Source organism: Sinocyclocheilus grahami, unplaced genomic scaffold, assembly GCF_001515645.1.
Source record: "Sinocyclocheilus grahami isolate Dianchi unplaced genomic scaffold, SAMN03320097.WGS_v1.1 scaffold765.1, whole genome shotgun sequence".
NCBI classification, from domain to species: Eukaryota; Metazoa; Chordata; class Actinopteri; order Cypriniformes; family Cyprinidae; genus Sinocyclocheilus; species Sinocyclocheilus grahami.
This window is the reverse complement of record NW_015505944.1, coordinates 240,560-257,295: the sequence shown is the minus strand read 5'-3', so window position 1 is coordinate 257,295 and position 16,736 is coordinate 240,560. Positions and strand designations below refer to the sequence as shown.

Below are 16,736 nucleotides of genomic sequence, written 5' to 3'. Positions count from 1 at the left end.
TTTTTTTATTTTTTATTTTTTTTCTCCATTCCTGAGTGCTGCTGCTTGCATTTTTAGACACAAAGATGCATTATGTGTGAACGGCCCCTTGGCTTTTTTTCCTCTGCTGCTATCTTAAACAGTTTGGTTCACCTGTTGAGGCCGTCTAGGACGTCAGAGTTATTTCACTGGCTGAAAGAACTTTTAATGGGTATCAGTGCCTGTTAGAAACCTTACAAAATGGCTTTGTCAATATTTTTACTTTGCTATTACGACCATTAATGTCTACTAAAGTTGACATTAAATAAAGATTCACTCTGTTTTGTAAATGCATTTTATAGCTCTTAATGTGAATGAACATATGTCAGACTTCTCCAATCATTTGGTCCACTTAAACGCCGCCCCTCCACAATCAAGCTTGCATTAACTTTTAAGTGCAACCGCCCCATCTTAAAATCCAATCAACAACTGTTGAATTGAACCAAGTCCCCACCATAACATATGCTACTTCCATTTATTTGCAAATCATTATATAATAGTATACAACCAAAGCTGTAGATGATTAAATCACACATTTAGGGTTTTTGTTAGCTTTTTTTTGTTAGGGTTTTTGTTAACAAGGTAACAAATCAATGTTTTTTTGTCACATTTTTGTTTGATCAGGCTTTACACACAGGAATTTGAGGCACACTCAACTAACAACAACCCTAACAACTCCCTAGAAATGGCCACGACATCATAGCAATCATCTTGCAAACCACTCAGAACACCTATAACAATCTAGTTTTAGATTTGTCTGGGTTTATTGGGTTTTTAGAGTCTAGTGCTTTCTCGTGTGTTCTGTTTTATTTGTAACACGTGCACTATCCATCTCTCTGTACTTTATTCCTATTGGTGACAGAGATGAATGGACTGAGTGAATGAGTGTGGTTGTATCCATGCGGCGGCGATGTTGTCGTCACGTTGAGTCACTCACTTTCTCTCTCACACTCATCATGTGTGTGCTTGTTATTATTTTAAAATTCATTCTTTTGACATTCTTTCACTTTTCACCCCAAATCTGAAAGAAAAAAAAATAAATTAAATTTTACATGAAGAAAATGAAGCCAATGTTATTAGTATTATGATTTTTTTGCATTGTGATATTATTCTCATTATCAGTGGTGATTCTCGTTGCTGTAATATAGTATTTTTTGCTTCAACACATTCATTTTTAATTAAAAAGGAATTTTAATTAAAATTATTATTAAGATAAAAATTGTTTTTTCACATTACGTTAATGAGTTTTGGAGGGTTTTTTGCATTACGGTAGTGAGAATTGGAAAGGGTTTAATTGTTATTAAAACAATGCACATAATGCAACAAATCTTATTGTTACTAATGTTTACACTCTTCATTGTCTTTCTGCTAAGTTGGTTTATTTTGAAATTTACCTCTTTTTTTTTTTTTTTGAAGGGATAGTTCACCTCACCCTCAAGCCATCCTAGGCGTATATGACTTCCTCCTTTAAGATGAATCCAATTGGAGTTATATTAAAAATTGTCTTTGACCTTCCAAGCTGTTTAATGGCAGTCAGCGGGTGTTGCAGTGCATCAGTCCAAAAGAAGTGAAATAAAGTGCATGCATCCATAATAAAAAGTGCCTCACACAGCTCCGGGGAGTGAACAAAGGCCTCCTGTAGCAAATCGATGCGTTTTTGTAAGAAAAATATCCATAATCAAATCGTAATAATCACTTTAGTCTAGCTTGCGCCAACAGTTGCACACGGAAGCAGCTCCGGGAGGATGACATATGAGGTCAGCGTTGCACATGCGCCGGTGTGTCTCGTGAAAACCAACGTTTGTTTATAGGAGCAAAGGAAGCAAAGTTTCCTTACTTTAGCAAAGGAAAACCAGTCTCCTCTTGACTTCTATCGAAATCCTCCGACATTCTTCTTTACAAATCCTCGTTTTGTACTTCTAATTAGTGACCATTTTTTAGTTTTTATCTCTCCCCTGCGCTTCTGCGTTCGTCACTTCTGAGCGGCGCATGCGCAACGCCAACATCCTACGTCATCCGCCCAGAGCTGCTTCCGTGTACAACAGTGAGCGCACGCTAGATTAAAGTGATTATTACATTTTAAATATGTTATTTTTCTTACAAAAATGCATCGATTTGCTAAAGGAGGCCTTTGTTCACCCCCCGGAGCAGTGTGAGGCACTTTTTATTATGGATGCATGCACTTTATTTCACTTCTTTTGGACTGATGCACTGCAGCACCGGCTGACTGCCATTAAACCGCTTGAAAGATCAAAGACAATTTTTAATATACAGTAACTCCGACTGGATTCGTCTGAAAGAAGAAAGTCATATACACCTAGGATGCCTTGAGGGTGAGTAATTCATGGGCTAATTTTCATTTTTGGGTGAACTAACCCAAAGCTTTCCTTTACATGTATTGTCCAGAAATGAAACGTGCAAACTCTCACTCTTTTTTTCTTTCTTTGTCTCTGCAGTAAGAGAATGAAGAGGGCAGATAAGAACGGTAAAGGCCTGAGGCACTTCTCCATGAAGGTGTGTGAGAAGGTACAAAAGAAAGGCACTACGTCCTACAACGAGGTGGCTGATGAGCTGGTGGCTGAATTCACTCACGCCAACAGCCTGATGCCCGCTGACTCGGTGAGTTCCACAGAATAACACAACCGTGATGTGAATTTAAGGTCGATCCCTTGCCGTTTTTACTGTTGCTCATACTTTGAGATAGTATTAAACCTAATAGGGCTAAGGTTGAAAATATGGATTTCTTTGTTTTATTTGGTTCTCATTTTGATGAAGCGATATCGATATTCTTAAATCCCAAAAATCAGTCTATGCTGTTTTCAGTTGATGCATGAACAAAACTTAATGAAACTTTATTTGTAGCCTGCCATCCAATAAATGAAACCAATTATCAGCTTTCAAATTATGTCCATTTTATTATGAAATTCAAACAAAAGTTTTGGCTCTCTTTAATGTGCTGTGATGTGAACTAATCATCTGTTCTTATTTAATGCTATGTATAAATATATATTACAGCTGTCAAATCGATTAATTGCGATCAGTTTAATATAATAGTGTACCAACTGACAGGGTTATTGTATAGTTTACAGCATTATTTGAGAGATTGTCTTAAATTGGAATAAAAATTGACATGTTCTGTACCTGATTGCCTATATATCTAAATAAATGTGTATCGAATGAAATTATATCAAAAAATTGAAAGTGAAAGTAAAAAGCGAGCGTGCATTCAAAAGCAATTTCAATGTCCTGCATATTAATAATGGCTCCCTGATGCCCACAATTTATATACAGTATAATTACTACGAGAGAAAGCATTTTTCTTTATTTTTTCTCCATCTCGTATTTATTCCCTTTAGGGGTTCCGTAGTACATGTAATTTCCTTTCCCAGCAAGATATTCAGATTTGGGCACATCCCTAATGGGAAGTGTAAAATAATTTTGATTTATTAGGAAGTTAATAGTTATTGATTTCTTAAGTCAGGACAAACCATACTACAGACTGGTGTGTTTTTGTATCAAAATACTGGTGTGATGGCCATCCCGTTTTTAATCGAATCCAAATGATTCCCACCCCTACTGAATACCCAGCCCTAAAATTAAGGTTAATGACTCCCGCATTTAACACTGCCACTGAGCTGTTAAAAGTCATAATGGATTTTACCCAATGCTTTCTTAGTACCATTTGCTATTGATGTTCTAAGACTTTCATTGGACTGGTCTTTCAGATATGAAATATGCATATAGTCACCATTATGCCTCACCTAAATGACCATCACTTACTCTGCCTCTGTTTACACAGCAGAATAAAACAGATCTGGGCCGGTAAAAGATGTTAAAGTTCTCCAGGTCCCTCCCGCAGCGTCTCTTGTTAATATGAGCTGTGATTTATCTGTCTGTGGTTTATGAAGAACGTCGAGCACTTCTTGTAGTGCTGCACAATGTCCAGCTCTCGTCTGGTTGTGTCCCAAAACCCTAAGCAGGAACGGTGATCTCCGATAATATCTCTTTTATAATGAGACTTTGGGTTTGGACGCTGGCCTTAGATCATTGCATAAGGACTCCTTCTGCCTGGAGTGAATAGACCGCTATTAGTTCTGACAGCCCACCTGATGTTTCCTGGACTGGAGTTTAATCTCTCACCCCTGGTGGAATGCTAAAAGGTGTAATTAAAAGCGACTTTAGCGCAGACGCAGGGTTTTGGGGCGGATGATCGCTCGTCTCCGTGTGATTTGTGACATTAATAGAGGCTGTGTGTCTGCACTTGCAGCAGGTGTACGACCAGAAGAACATCCGCCGGCGTGTGTACGACGCGCTCAACGTGTTGATGGCCATGAACATCATCTCTAAAGAGAAGAAGGAGATCCGCTGGATCGGCCTGCCCACAAACTCAGCCCAAGAGTGCCGCAACTTAGAGGTGAAAGACAAATTCACTCACACAGAAGACCTTCCCATTTATCCCAAAGATATTTACATTTGCATCATTTTCTGGTTGTGTGTTTATTCAGAAAAACAACTGGAATATTCACATATACACTTGAGCTCAAAAGTTGACATACTGTACACCTTGCAGAATCTGCAAAATGTTAACAATTTAAGAAAATATGAGGCATTATGAAAATTGGTTTTATTTACTACTGCCTTGAATAAGCTATTTCACATAACCAATGTTTATGTATAGTCCACAAGACAAAACATTTACTGAATTTACACAAATTAATGAGTTACTAGTTGAATGTCCTCATTTGTTCTAAGTTTGAAAAGATGGATCTCAAAAGTATGTATCCAAAATGCAATTTTAATACTTTCATGTTAACGTTTGACAGATTTTACAATGTGTATGTAAATTTATGACCACAACTGTGCGTAATAATTGTGAGAGAAGTTGACAAAACCATCAGGTGAGTGCTGTGTTCACTAAATCTAAAATGTATTTATTAAGCACATGGGTTTTTAGGTCTTGCAAACCTAAACTTTTGTTTGTTTGTCATAAACGAATAAATTAATTAAATGTGTAGTGGCAAATTGCATCACCAAAATAAAATTATCTGTCTAGCTAACTATAACTGGGGAGTTAGAAAAAAAACAAAACTAAATGAATTAACTAAAGACATGTTTGACAGGTTCATCTTAAAGAATCCAGATTCATAGAGGCATATCCCGACTGTCTTATTCAGATTTTGATTAACCAGAATATTGGTTTAACTGGGGTATATTTGAGTTAATGCACAGACTGTGCTTAATGCCGAGTTCACACTACATGATTTTAGCCCCGATTTTCACTCGCTGATAGGTTTTGCGAAATCGCCGACAATTTTATTATCGAAGACACGATCTGAGAGAATGCCTGTGAAATATTTGGCATGCTAAATATCTGGACATGTCGGCGATTCAAAATTCTGCTGTGTGAAATGAGTTCTGATTGAAAAATACATCGGCGATGACCTACAGCCAATGAGAGAGCAAGATACAGGGCGGCGGGAAGTTTGGGGAGGACCTTTTTGCCATTTTTTATTTTTTATTAAGCAATTAGCCATGTACAAACAAAGAAGTATGTTGTTAACAAGGAAGTCATCTTTGTTATTGTGTGTTCTGGGAGGACTTATAGACCACATATCAGCGTGATCTTGCGCTATTTACTTATCAGTTCTCGTGTGCGTTTGGTTGTGAAACGTAGTTTTACAGAGTTGTCAGCGATTCTTCCTATTATAAAGTCATGCAGTGTGTAACCTCCTGTCGCCGATCCATCGTGCAGTGTGACCACAGCAGCAACTGAATGCTACCCCAGAGAGCCGTGCAGTGTGAGAACAACGGTGATCCGATGACTTTGAAAATCGTGCAGTGTGAACTCTGCATAACTGTATGTGATTTTATCGAGGAAAAGTCATTAACGGTTTAAGCAAAACCTAATGGACACACCTAGATTTTTGCTTTGCATGTAAATGGATTTTTTGGAAAATGGAAAAAGAGTTTTTAGTGTTTTGTAATGCATGTGAACATATTCACTGACGGAAATCAAGTAAGATTTACTTATAAATACTAGAGCAGTGATTTTTGTTTTTGTGAGCCATTTACTATGTGTGGTTGCATGAACTATAAAAAAAAAACACCTCAAACAGTCAGAATAATTAAATTTCATTAAATTAAGTTTGAGATTGCTACAATTTTTATAGATATTACTGACTTTGATATTGAACATAAATCTACATCTGCGTAACTCAAGCTACTATCAAATGTGTATTTCTAAGAGACAAACATTTTATATTATTAATATTATCAGGCAACACAAACCTGTTTCTTGATTTGAAACAATATTACTTATTAGAACATGCAGAACTAAGAAATTACTTTTTTCTATTAAGATTTTTATTTTGTTAAAGAAAAATGACTGGAAAAGTATGAAGAATTAAAAAACAAATTGTTTGTCATGTTCTGACCATAAAGAATAGTTTAAAACCACAATTAACCGTCTGGTTTTTGCAACTTTCACATTGGAGCAAAAATCTGCCTTTTAAACGTGAAAGAAATACAATTTGACGTTTATCGTGATAATTATCGATATCGACTGATATGAAAAAAATATATATATCGTGATAATTTTTTGGCTGTATCGCCCAGCCCTACGTTTAGTTATGTCATACCTTGACACACAAATATATGTGAGCATTTGAACACATACGTTTATAAATGAGTGTTTGTGTATCAAATTTATACTGCACTCCAAACGGCATAAATGTTGCCTTCATACAGCTTTTGGAAGGTAAAACACTGAAATACCGGCGAGTTGAAACCACACGTTGTCAAGCAAAGCTCACGTTTCTCACAGCGCAGATGCTGTGCAATGTAGCCCGCGATTGGCCTTATATTTTGCTTCAACCATGAAACCTTTGAAATGCAAGTTTATATACTTTCAGTATATTATTGTGTGAGTTTGCGTGAAATTGGCAAAAAGCAAAAGTGTCATTGCACACATGGGGCAAAAAAGCTCAGAATCAATTCTGAAGTTTTTGAAAAGAGAATATCAATGCATCAGAGAATCTTTTTTTTTTTTTCTTTTCCCACTGAACAGCATCAAGTTCTTTTCGTCATCAGTGCTAACCAGCCTCACTCCATAACGAAAGGATGAGTAAAAACAGCAGATGAGAGGCGGAGGGACACATTAACAGTGGCCAGCTGTGGAAAAGCAGCAAACCTCTCATATTGATTTGTTTTTTTCTAAAGTGAGATGAGAACGCCATCCATCTCCTGCAGTCAAATGAAAGGCCACACACAGAAGCTCAGCAAATCACTGCTGTCAGTTTGTGTTGATGAGCGGCGTTACTATAGATGACCGTTAATGATACGGCGTGTAATGCAACAGATCACAGCGATGAAGCGTAGATGTGTGGAGGGATCAGAAGAGACCTTGGTCCTGCTGGGATATTGATCAAGAGCTGGGAGGGCTTCTGGAGCGCTAAATTACATGCACTGGCTCGGTCCTAGTCGTTGACCAACCCCCACACATCCCGAGACTGACCACACAAAGCTTTTATTTATCAACATGCTGACTGATTTAAGGTTAAAGGGTTAGTTCACTCTCATCATTAATTACTCTCCCTCGTGTTGTTCCAAACCCGTAAGACTTTTGTTCATCTTCGGAACACAATTTAAGATATTTTTGATGAAATCTGAGGGCTCTCTGACCCTCCCATAGACAGCAAGGTAACTACCAGCGCCGCCACACGCTCGCGTCATGATACTGTTGTGAATGCACGTCCAAAGTGATGCAGTAGAGACGAAAATGTCGAATAAAGTCGTTATTTTTGTTTTCTTTGCACAAAAAAAGTATTCTCGTAGCTTCGTAACTTTACAGCTGAACCACTGATGTCACACGGACTACTTTGTCGATCATCTTGGTACTTTTCTGGACCTTGAACGTGGTAGTTACCTTGCTGTCTATGGAAGGGTCAGAGAGCCCTCAGATTTCATAAAAAATATCTTAAATTGTGTTCCGAAGATGAACGAAGGTCTTACGGGTTTTGAACAACATGAGGGTGAGTAATTAATGACAGAATTTTAATTTTGGGGTGAACTAACCCTTTAATGAGTGGACCTTTAAGGGGGTGTGCTGATCTGTGCGTCTCTTTGATCCGTGAGCAGCAGATCGCCTTTAAGAATCTGGTGCAGAGGAACCAGGCCAGCGAAGCCTTGTCCCAGTCAACTCCCCCTCCAGGATCTGTCATTCAGCTTCCCTTTATCATTCTCAACACTGACGTCCGCACCGTCATCGACTGCTCCATCTCGAGTGATAAGTACGAGATCTTTCTCCACCCGTTTGGCTTCTGTTCTCCATTTTTCTTACGGCTCTCTCCCTTTCTCTCTTCTGTAGAAATATCCTCCACTGATTTCATAAACCTAGTAAAATGGATAAATAAACAAGGTTCTTTGGTTGTAAATGTGTGTGTATATATGAAGAGTTCAGATGCAAAAGCCTCTAAGTGCCGTTTGAAATGTTCTTCTAAAATGTGCATTTTTCTAGCATTTTCCGATATTTATGTTCAGTTATTTCACTTTATTGGCAATGAAAAACTTATTCAAGTGAAATTACTGAACCTACACATAGGAGCTTGAGAAAAATGCTCATTTCAGAAAAACATTTCAAATTTCAGTCTTGTGTTGAGCAAGGCTGGATTTATTTGATTTAAAAAAAAAACAAAAAAAAAACGAAATATTATTACAGTGTAAAATAGCTTCTATTTGAATGTATTCCTGTGATTAATTTTCAGCATCATTACAGCCTTTAGTGTCATATGATCCTTCATAAAATGGATAAATAAACCGGGTAAATGATAATTCATACATCTATTTAAAAACAAATAAAACAAAATAAGGTTCTGCTCACCAAGGCTGCATTTATGATCAAAAATCAAAAGAGTTAAAACAATAATATTGTGAAATATTATTACAATTTGAAATAACTGTTTTCTGTTTTAATATATTGTAAAATGTCATTTATTGCTGTGATCGAAGCTGAATTTTCAGCATCATTACTCTAGTTTTCAGTGTCACATGATCCTTCAGAAATCATTTCGATATGCTGATTTCTGATTATTATCAATGTTGAAAACAGTTGTGGTGCTTTATATTTTTGTGGATTATTTTTCAGGATTCTTTGATGGATAGAAAATTCAAAAGAACAGCATTTATTTGCAAAAGAAATCTTTTGTAACAAATATCTTTACTGTCACTTTTGATCAATTTAATGCATCCTTGCTGAATGTCAGAATTCATTTCTTTCAAAAAAACTAAATCCTACTGACCCTAAACTTTTAATTGGTAGTGTATTGTTACTGGGCATTTACTTTACCATTTTATGCACTGACTGTAATGATGGTATCTTTGACTCGTTCCTGCAAACAGGTGTGAATACCTCTTTAACTTTGACAACACGTTTGAGATCCATGATGACGTTGAGATCCTGAAGCGGATGGGCATGTCTCTGGGGCTGGAGAACGGCACATGCTCTCCAGAGAACCTCAGCGTGGCCAGATCTCTGGTGCCCAAGTCTCTGGAAGCACATGTCACCAGTGAGTATGACCACCTTTCTGTCAGTGATGCTTGTGGTTGACAAAATCTCCCCGAAACCCTCATCGTCATCAGTTCTTATATATAATAGCTTATAAAGCTTATAAATAATTCTCATGGATCTTAAAAGAACTCTTCTTGCTTTGATTTCACTGTTGCTGGAAATGCCTGATCATCTGCACTGCAGCGAATTGTAAATGACTTTCAGCGGGGGAAATAAATATTGAACACGTCACCATTATTCCCAGTAAATATATTTCTAAAGGTGCTGTTGACTTGACATTTTCACCAGATGTGGGTAACAACCCAAGTAACCCACACATACAAAGAAAACAAAACAAATAAGTTCAGAAATGAAGTTATGTGTAATAAAATGGAATGACCCAGGGAAAAAGTATTTTTTTAGGCAGCTAATACTTGTTTAACCCTGTACAGCCTGCTCTATCATATTTGATACACACAAATTATCAACGTGCTGAAAAACCTGTTAAACACAATCTACCACATGCTTCTGCCGTCTGATGGATAATTCATATTTTTTTAGCAAGTATAAGACCTTTTATCATTACAGAAAGTCCTGCAGCTCATGCTTCATGTTTCTTTTTGCTGTGAAATCATAAAGTAAACATAGGAATAACTTGTATATTGTTATTAATATTTTGTTTGTTTACTGGACTGAAGCAACTTGGGTTTACTTGACTATCCATACAGCAGTTTTTAGAAAATCATGTTAAAATGTGAATTTCAAATATGATGCATCTGACTCTTAATTGTCATTGTATTGCATTGCGTCATATGTTTTGCCCTCACAATAAAAACTACAGAGCTTTGATCGTAAAACTGAGCATTTAAATATCTCCTTACTGAGACATATTATTGGAGACAGAATGAAAACTGATATTTATATAGTTTTATGGAAGTATCTGCTATACTGTTATAAAGACATTGATTTACAGTACAAGATGTCAGAATATTATCATATAAATATATGCATCTGCACCAAATTGCATATTTTTTATCTTTTTTTCCTCTTTGAGTATAAGCTTCATGTTCTCACTGTATCATATTATATGGAGCCATAAAAGCCTGAGGTATAAAATATGATAATCAATAAATAAACACATTGCCATATTTTTTAGTATATCGTTTTTCTAAAGGTTTAATAAACTTATCCATTAAAAAACAGAATTTTCTGATAATAGATATAGAAAAGAGTTGGTTTATATAATAAACATGCATTCTGTGCTGTTTTTTGTTTAGTTTTTTTTTTGCTTTTGCAAATCTATTTTGCACCTTCTACATCAGTCTCCGCTTTACACAGACTTCCTTCCTGTGCAAATAAAGCAACGTTGCATGTCTGTGGGGTTGCTATCTACAAAGGGCACCTATTATGCAAAAATGTTGTTTGAACATAATTGTGTGTTGGCAGTGTGTGCGCAAACAACCCTACAATGATTCTTTTCTTTGAATCCCCATAAATCATAAGTAGTGTCTAAGCCAGTGGTTCTCTAAGTGTGGGGCACGCCCGCCAGGGGGGGCGCACGAGTATTGCAGGGGGGGCGCGGGCCATCAGCAGAAAAAGAAAAGAAATAAAACAATAAACAGCCAAAGGACGTAACTTAGAATGGGTGATGAATTTGTGAAAGGGAAGAGAAAAGCTATAGATGAAGTCCCACAGACCCAGGCAGGTGCAGAGAGAATAATAATAACAGTTATTCTCTCTATGCTATTTTTTTAATGTTTCAAGTGATGCAGGTGTTTTTTTTTTTTTTTTCCTGTAGGTTTTTTAAATAAAAAAAAAAAACGCATTTTTCATAATGTTTAGTGAAATTATTTGGCAGTCTGAGCGTTTGGCTTCTGTTCTCCATTTTTCTTACGGCTCTCTCCCTTTCTCTCTTCTGTAGAAATATCCTCCACTGATTTCATAAACCTAGTAAAATGGATAAATAAACAAGGTTCTTTGGTTGTAAATGTGTGTGTATATATGAAGAGTTCAGATGCAAAAGCCTCTAAGTGCCGTTTGAAATGTTCTTCTAAAATGTGCATTTTTCTAGCATTTTCCGATATTTATGTTCAGTTATTTCACTTTATTGGCAATGAAAAACTTATTCAAGTGAAATTACTGAACCTACACATAGGAGCTTGAGAAAAATGCTCATTTCAGAAAAACATTTCAAATTTCAGTCTTGTGTTGAGCAAGGCTGGATTTATTTGATTTAAAAAAAAAACAAAAAAAAAACGAAATATTATTACAGTGTAAAATAGCTTCTATTTGAATGTATTCCTGTGATTAATTTTCAGCATCATTACAGCCTTTAGTGTCATATGATCCTTCATAAAATGGATAAATAAACCGGGTAAATGATAATTCATACATCTATTTAAAAACAAATAAAACAAAATAAGGTTCTGCTCACCAAGGCTGCATTTATGATCAAAAATCAAAAGAGTTAAAACAATAATATTGTGAAATATTATTACAATTTGAAATAACTGTTTTCTGTTTTAATATATTGTAAAATGTCATTTATTGCTGTGATCGAAGCTGAATTTTCAGCATCATTACTCTAGTTTTCAGTGTCACATGATCCTTCAGAAATCATTTCGATATGCTGATTTCTGATTATTATCAATGTTGAAAACAGTTGTGGTGCTTTATATTTTTGTGGATTATTTTTCAGGATTCTTTGATGGATAGAAAATTCAAAAGAACAGCATTTATTTGCAAAAGAAATCTTTTGTAACAAATATCTTTACTGTCACTTTTGATCAATTTAATGCATCCTTGCTGAATGTCAGAATTCATTTCTTTCAAAAAAACTAAATCCTACTGACCCTAAACTTTTAATTGGTAGTGTATTGTTACTGGGCATTTACTTTACCATTTTATGCACTGACTGTAATGATGGTATCTTTGACTCGTTCCTGCAAACAGGTGTGAATACCTCTTTAACTTTGACAACACGTTTGAGATCCATGATGACGTTGAGATCCTGAAGCGGATGGGCATGTCTCTGGGGCTGGAGAACGGCACATGCTCTCCAGAGAACCTCAGCGTGGCCAGATCTCTGGTGCCCAAGTCTCTGGAAGCACATGTCACCAGTGAGTATGACCACCTTTCTGTCAGTGATGCTTGTGGTTGACAAAATCTCCCCGAAACCCTCATCGTCATCAGTTCTTATATATAATAGCTTATAAAGCTTATAAATAATTCTCATGGATCTTAAAAGAACTCTTCTTGGTTTGATTTCACTGTTGCTGGAAATGCCTGATCATCTGCACTGCAGCGAATTGTAAATAACTTTCAGCGGGGGAAATAAATATTGAACACGTCACCATTATTCCCAGTAAATATATTTCTAAAGGTGCTGTTGACTTGACATTTTCACCAGATGTGGGTAACAACCCAAGTAACCCACACATACAAAGAAAACAAAACAAATAAGTTCAGAAATGAAGTTATGTGTAATAAAATGGAATGACCCAGGGAAAAAGTATTTTTTTAGGCAGCTAATACTTGTTTAACCCTGTACAGCCTGCTCTATCATATTTGATACACACAAATTATCAACGTGCTGAAAAACCTGTTAAACACAATCTACCACATGCTTCTGCCGTCTGATGGATAATTCATATTTTTTTAGCAAGTATAAGACCTTTTATCATTACAGAAAGTCCTGCAGCTCATGCTTCATGTTTCTTTTTGCTGTGAAATCATAAAGTAAACATAGGAATAACTTGTATATTGTTATTAATATTTTGTTTGTTTACTGGACTGAAGCAACTTGGGTTTACTTGACTATCCATACAGCAGTTTTTAGAAAATCATGTTAAAATGTGAATTTCAAATATGATGCATCTGACTCTTAATTGTCATTGTATTGCATTGCGTCATATGTTTTGCCCTCACAATAAAAACTACAGAGCTTTGATCGTAAAACTGAGCATTTAAATATCTCCTTACTGAGACATATTATTGGAGACAGAATGAAAACTGATATTTATATAGTTTTATGGAAGTATCTGCTATACTGTTATAAAGACATTGATTTACAGTACAAGATGTCAGAATATTATCATATAAATATATGCATCTGCACCAAATTGCATATTTTTTATCTTTTTTTCCTCTTTGAGTATAAGCTTCATGTTCTCACTGTATCATATTATATGGAGCCATAAAAGCCTGAGGTATAAAATATGATAATCAATAAATAAACACATTGCCATATTTTTTAGTATATATCGTTTTTCTAAAGGTTTAATAAACTTATCCATTAAAAAACAGAATTTTCTGATAATAGATATAGAAAAGAGTTGGTTTATATAATAAACATGCATTCTGTGCTGTTTTTTGTTTAGTTTTTTTTTTGCTTTTGCAAATCTATTTTGCACCTTCTACATCAGTCTCCGCTTTACACAGACTTCCTTCCTGTGCAAATAAAGCAACGTTGCATGTCTGTGGGGTTGCTATCTACAAAGGGCACCTATTATGCAAAAATGTTGTTTGAACATAATTGTGTGTTGGCAGTGTGTGCGCAAACAACCCTACAATGATTCTTTTCTTTGAATCCCCATAAATCATAAGTAGTGTCTAAGCCAGTGGTTCTCTAAGTGTGGGGCACGCCCGCCAGGGGGGGCGCACGAGTATTGCAGGGGGGGCGCGGGCCATCAGCAGAAAAAGAAAAGAAATAAAACAATAAACAGCCAAAGGACGTAACTTAGAATGGGTGATGAATTTGTGAAAGGGAAGAGAAAAGCTATAGATGAAGTCCCACAGACCCAGGCAGGTGCTGGTCATTCAAAAGCTAAATGCTGAAAATATGACGACGCATATCTTGCTCTCGGCTTCACTTACTGTGTCTATACCGGACGCTACAGTTGTTGCATCGCATCCATAGACTGTGACCATTGCAAATAATTTTAACTTTGTGTCAGTACGTCATAAATAGAACAAAACATCAGTTTACTGTCGGGGATTTGGCGTGGCACGCTGCGTCACTGATTATAATGGGTTCTACTGTATTTAGCCGCTCGCGTCCGGTGTAGACACGGTGTTTAATGTCATTGGTGAGGAGGAAAGCCTGTGTGTGTCCTATGCCTTAGCGGACAGCATGAAACCCGCAAAATAAATAAATAAATAACAGAGAGAATAATAATAACAGTTATTCTCTCTATGCTATTTTTTTTATGTTTCAAGTGATGCAGGTGTTTTTTTTTTTTTTCCTGTAGGTTTTTTAAATAAAAAAAAAACACATTTTTCATAATGTTTAGTGAAATTATTTGGCAGTCTGAGGTGGGATGGGGATTCGGGAAAGCGGGGAGGGGGGCCGTCAGATTTCTTTTATAGGTTTAAAGGGGAGCACGACCAAAGAAGTTTGAGAACCACTGGTCGAAGCCATTCGCAGAAGCCCCACCCACAATTGTTGACAGACACTGCCGTATTAGCAGAACCCCCGCCCTGAGTGAGCCGCACACAATCCGCCATGTTTATCTTCACGCTAGAGCATTTAAAAGCAGCATTCAAGTAAGAATGTCTTTTTATTAGTACTACAGAAATTACTCAGTCCAGAGCAGTGAGTGATTTTCTGTTTTTATTTTATTGTTTGGCTCACATTAACAGCGTAGACAGTACTGTATATTACGCTGCTCTCACTTAATACACAGATCTAATATAAACATGCGATTTCTTTCCCAGCTGTTTACCTTCACTGACATAACCGACTGTTCTTGTAACTCGTGTGTTTTAACAAACTTATGTGTATTTGACAGTTTCAGTGCAATAAGACGTGAAAGAGAATTTAGTCTTGTACTCGCATGCCGTGTGACCGCCGCTTTCTGTGCGTTCAGAAAACCGTATTTCAGAAGTTTAAACCAATATGGCTTTAAAACGCATCATTTCAGTGCAAAAGACATGAAAAGACAATCAAAACCAAACGGATGTTTTTAGCGGAGTATCTGAGGCACCAGCTGTAAAGACACAGCTCTATTCTGGAAAAGGGAGCGGGGAGCAGCAGCTCATTTGCATTTAAAGAGACATGCACTAAAACGGTTTCTGCTTTTACTCAAACGAGGCATTTTCAAAATGTTATAATAAATGATCTGTGGGGGATATTGAGCTGAAACTCTACAAACACATTCTGCGGACACCGCAGACTTATATTACATCTTGTAAAACGGGGCCTAATACGGGTTTCTAAACAAAGCATGTGATTCTGTCCCTACAGACATGGCCACAAACTCCAACAGAACACCTCTCAGCCTCACAAGGTATGTCTGTCAACATAACATCCCCAAATATCCCGACCGCTGCTTTCATTCAGGTCCTCCTTGATCTCACATCCCCTCTCTCTGTTCACAGTCACAGCAGCACGGCCCCGTCACACGCCTCAGAGTCTCGCGGCCAGACGCCCAGCTCCTTCAACGAGGAAGAGGACGACGAGGATGATGACGACAATCCCTCTTCCCCAGAGTGATCCTGAGCTCAGTGCTGGGACGGGAATCGCGAGCAGAGCCCGGGAGGAAACGCTACACAGGAAATAAGCTGCCACTCCTCTCTATATTACCATATTTTAACTTCCCTCACCATCTCTTTCCTCCTCTTTCCCAGTTTGGCACAAACGCCAGGAGTCTTTGGCTCCGGGGGAGATGGTTTACTGTATTTCTGTGGTGCTTTTTGGCTAGCGAGCCGCAGGTCGGGCCATAGAGGAGAGCGTATAAGTGAGGGTTAACACATCTTCAGGTCAACTGCCTCATGTCATCTCGGTGTTCTACTCTTCTCTGTTTCCTACCCTGAGGGACGTTCAAATTCTTTCCAAAAATGTATTTATTTCGGTCATATTTGAATATGACCATATCTGCGTAGTCCAGTGGGCTAGTGCCACTTTTTCTTCTCCGTGGGGATCGGAAAGCAACGTGCTGACCTTACTGTTCACCGCTTGAAAGAATTTACAAAAAAAGGAAAAATGTTCTTTTTTTATAGGTTGATTCAGTGTCATTTTGTTGTATTGTATAGTTTATTCCTTGTCATTCATCGCAATAGTTGAAGGAAAATAAAACATGGATGGTTGTATCTGCTGTTCCGGGTTCAAATAGCTGCCAGCCGGTTGTCCTCAGGCCATTTGAATGTTGCATGCTGGGAGATGTAGTCTTGTGAG

The 16,736-nt window shown here is 37.1% G+C and overlaps 1 protein-coding gene across 1 annotated transcript in view; it reads left to right on the top strand.

Annotated features, from left to right (window-relative positions):
• tfdp2 (transcription factor Dp-2) overlaps window positions 1-16,722 on the top strand; it is a gene marked incomplete at its 5' end in the record, with an annotated part of 44,510 nt that extends 27,788 nt beyond the window's left edge. Inside the window, 6 exons of the mRNA XM_016245705.1 lie at window positions 2,475-2,637; window positions 4,286-4,432; window positions 8,155-8,306; window positions 9,415-9,581; window positions 15,807-15,849; window positions 15,947-16,722. Coding sequence (XP_016101191.1) covers window positions 2,475-2,637; window positions 4,286-4,432; window positions 8,155-8,306; window positions 9,415-9,581; window positions 15,807-15,849; window positions 15,947-16,055 — 781 coding nt within the window. The remainder of the gene's footprint in view (window positions 1-2,474; window positions 2,638-4,285; window positions 4,433-8,154; window positions 8,307-9,414; window positions 9,582-15,806; window positions 15,850-15,946) is intronic.
• Between the last annotated feature and the right edge of the window lie 14 nt (window positions 16,723-16,736).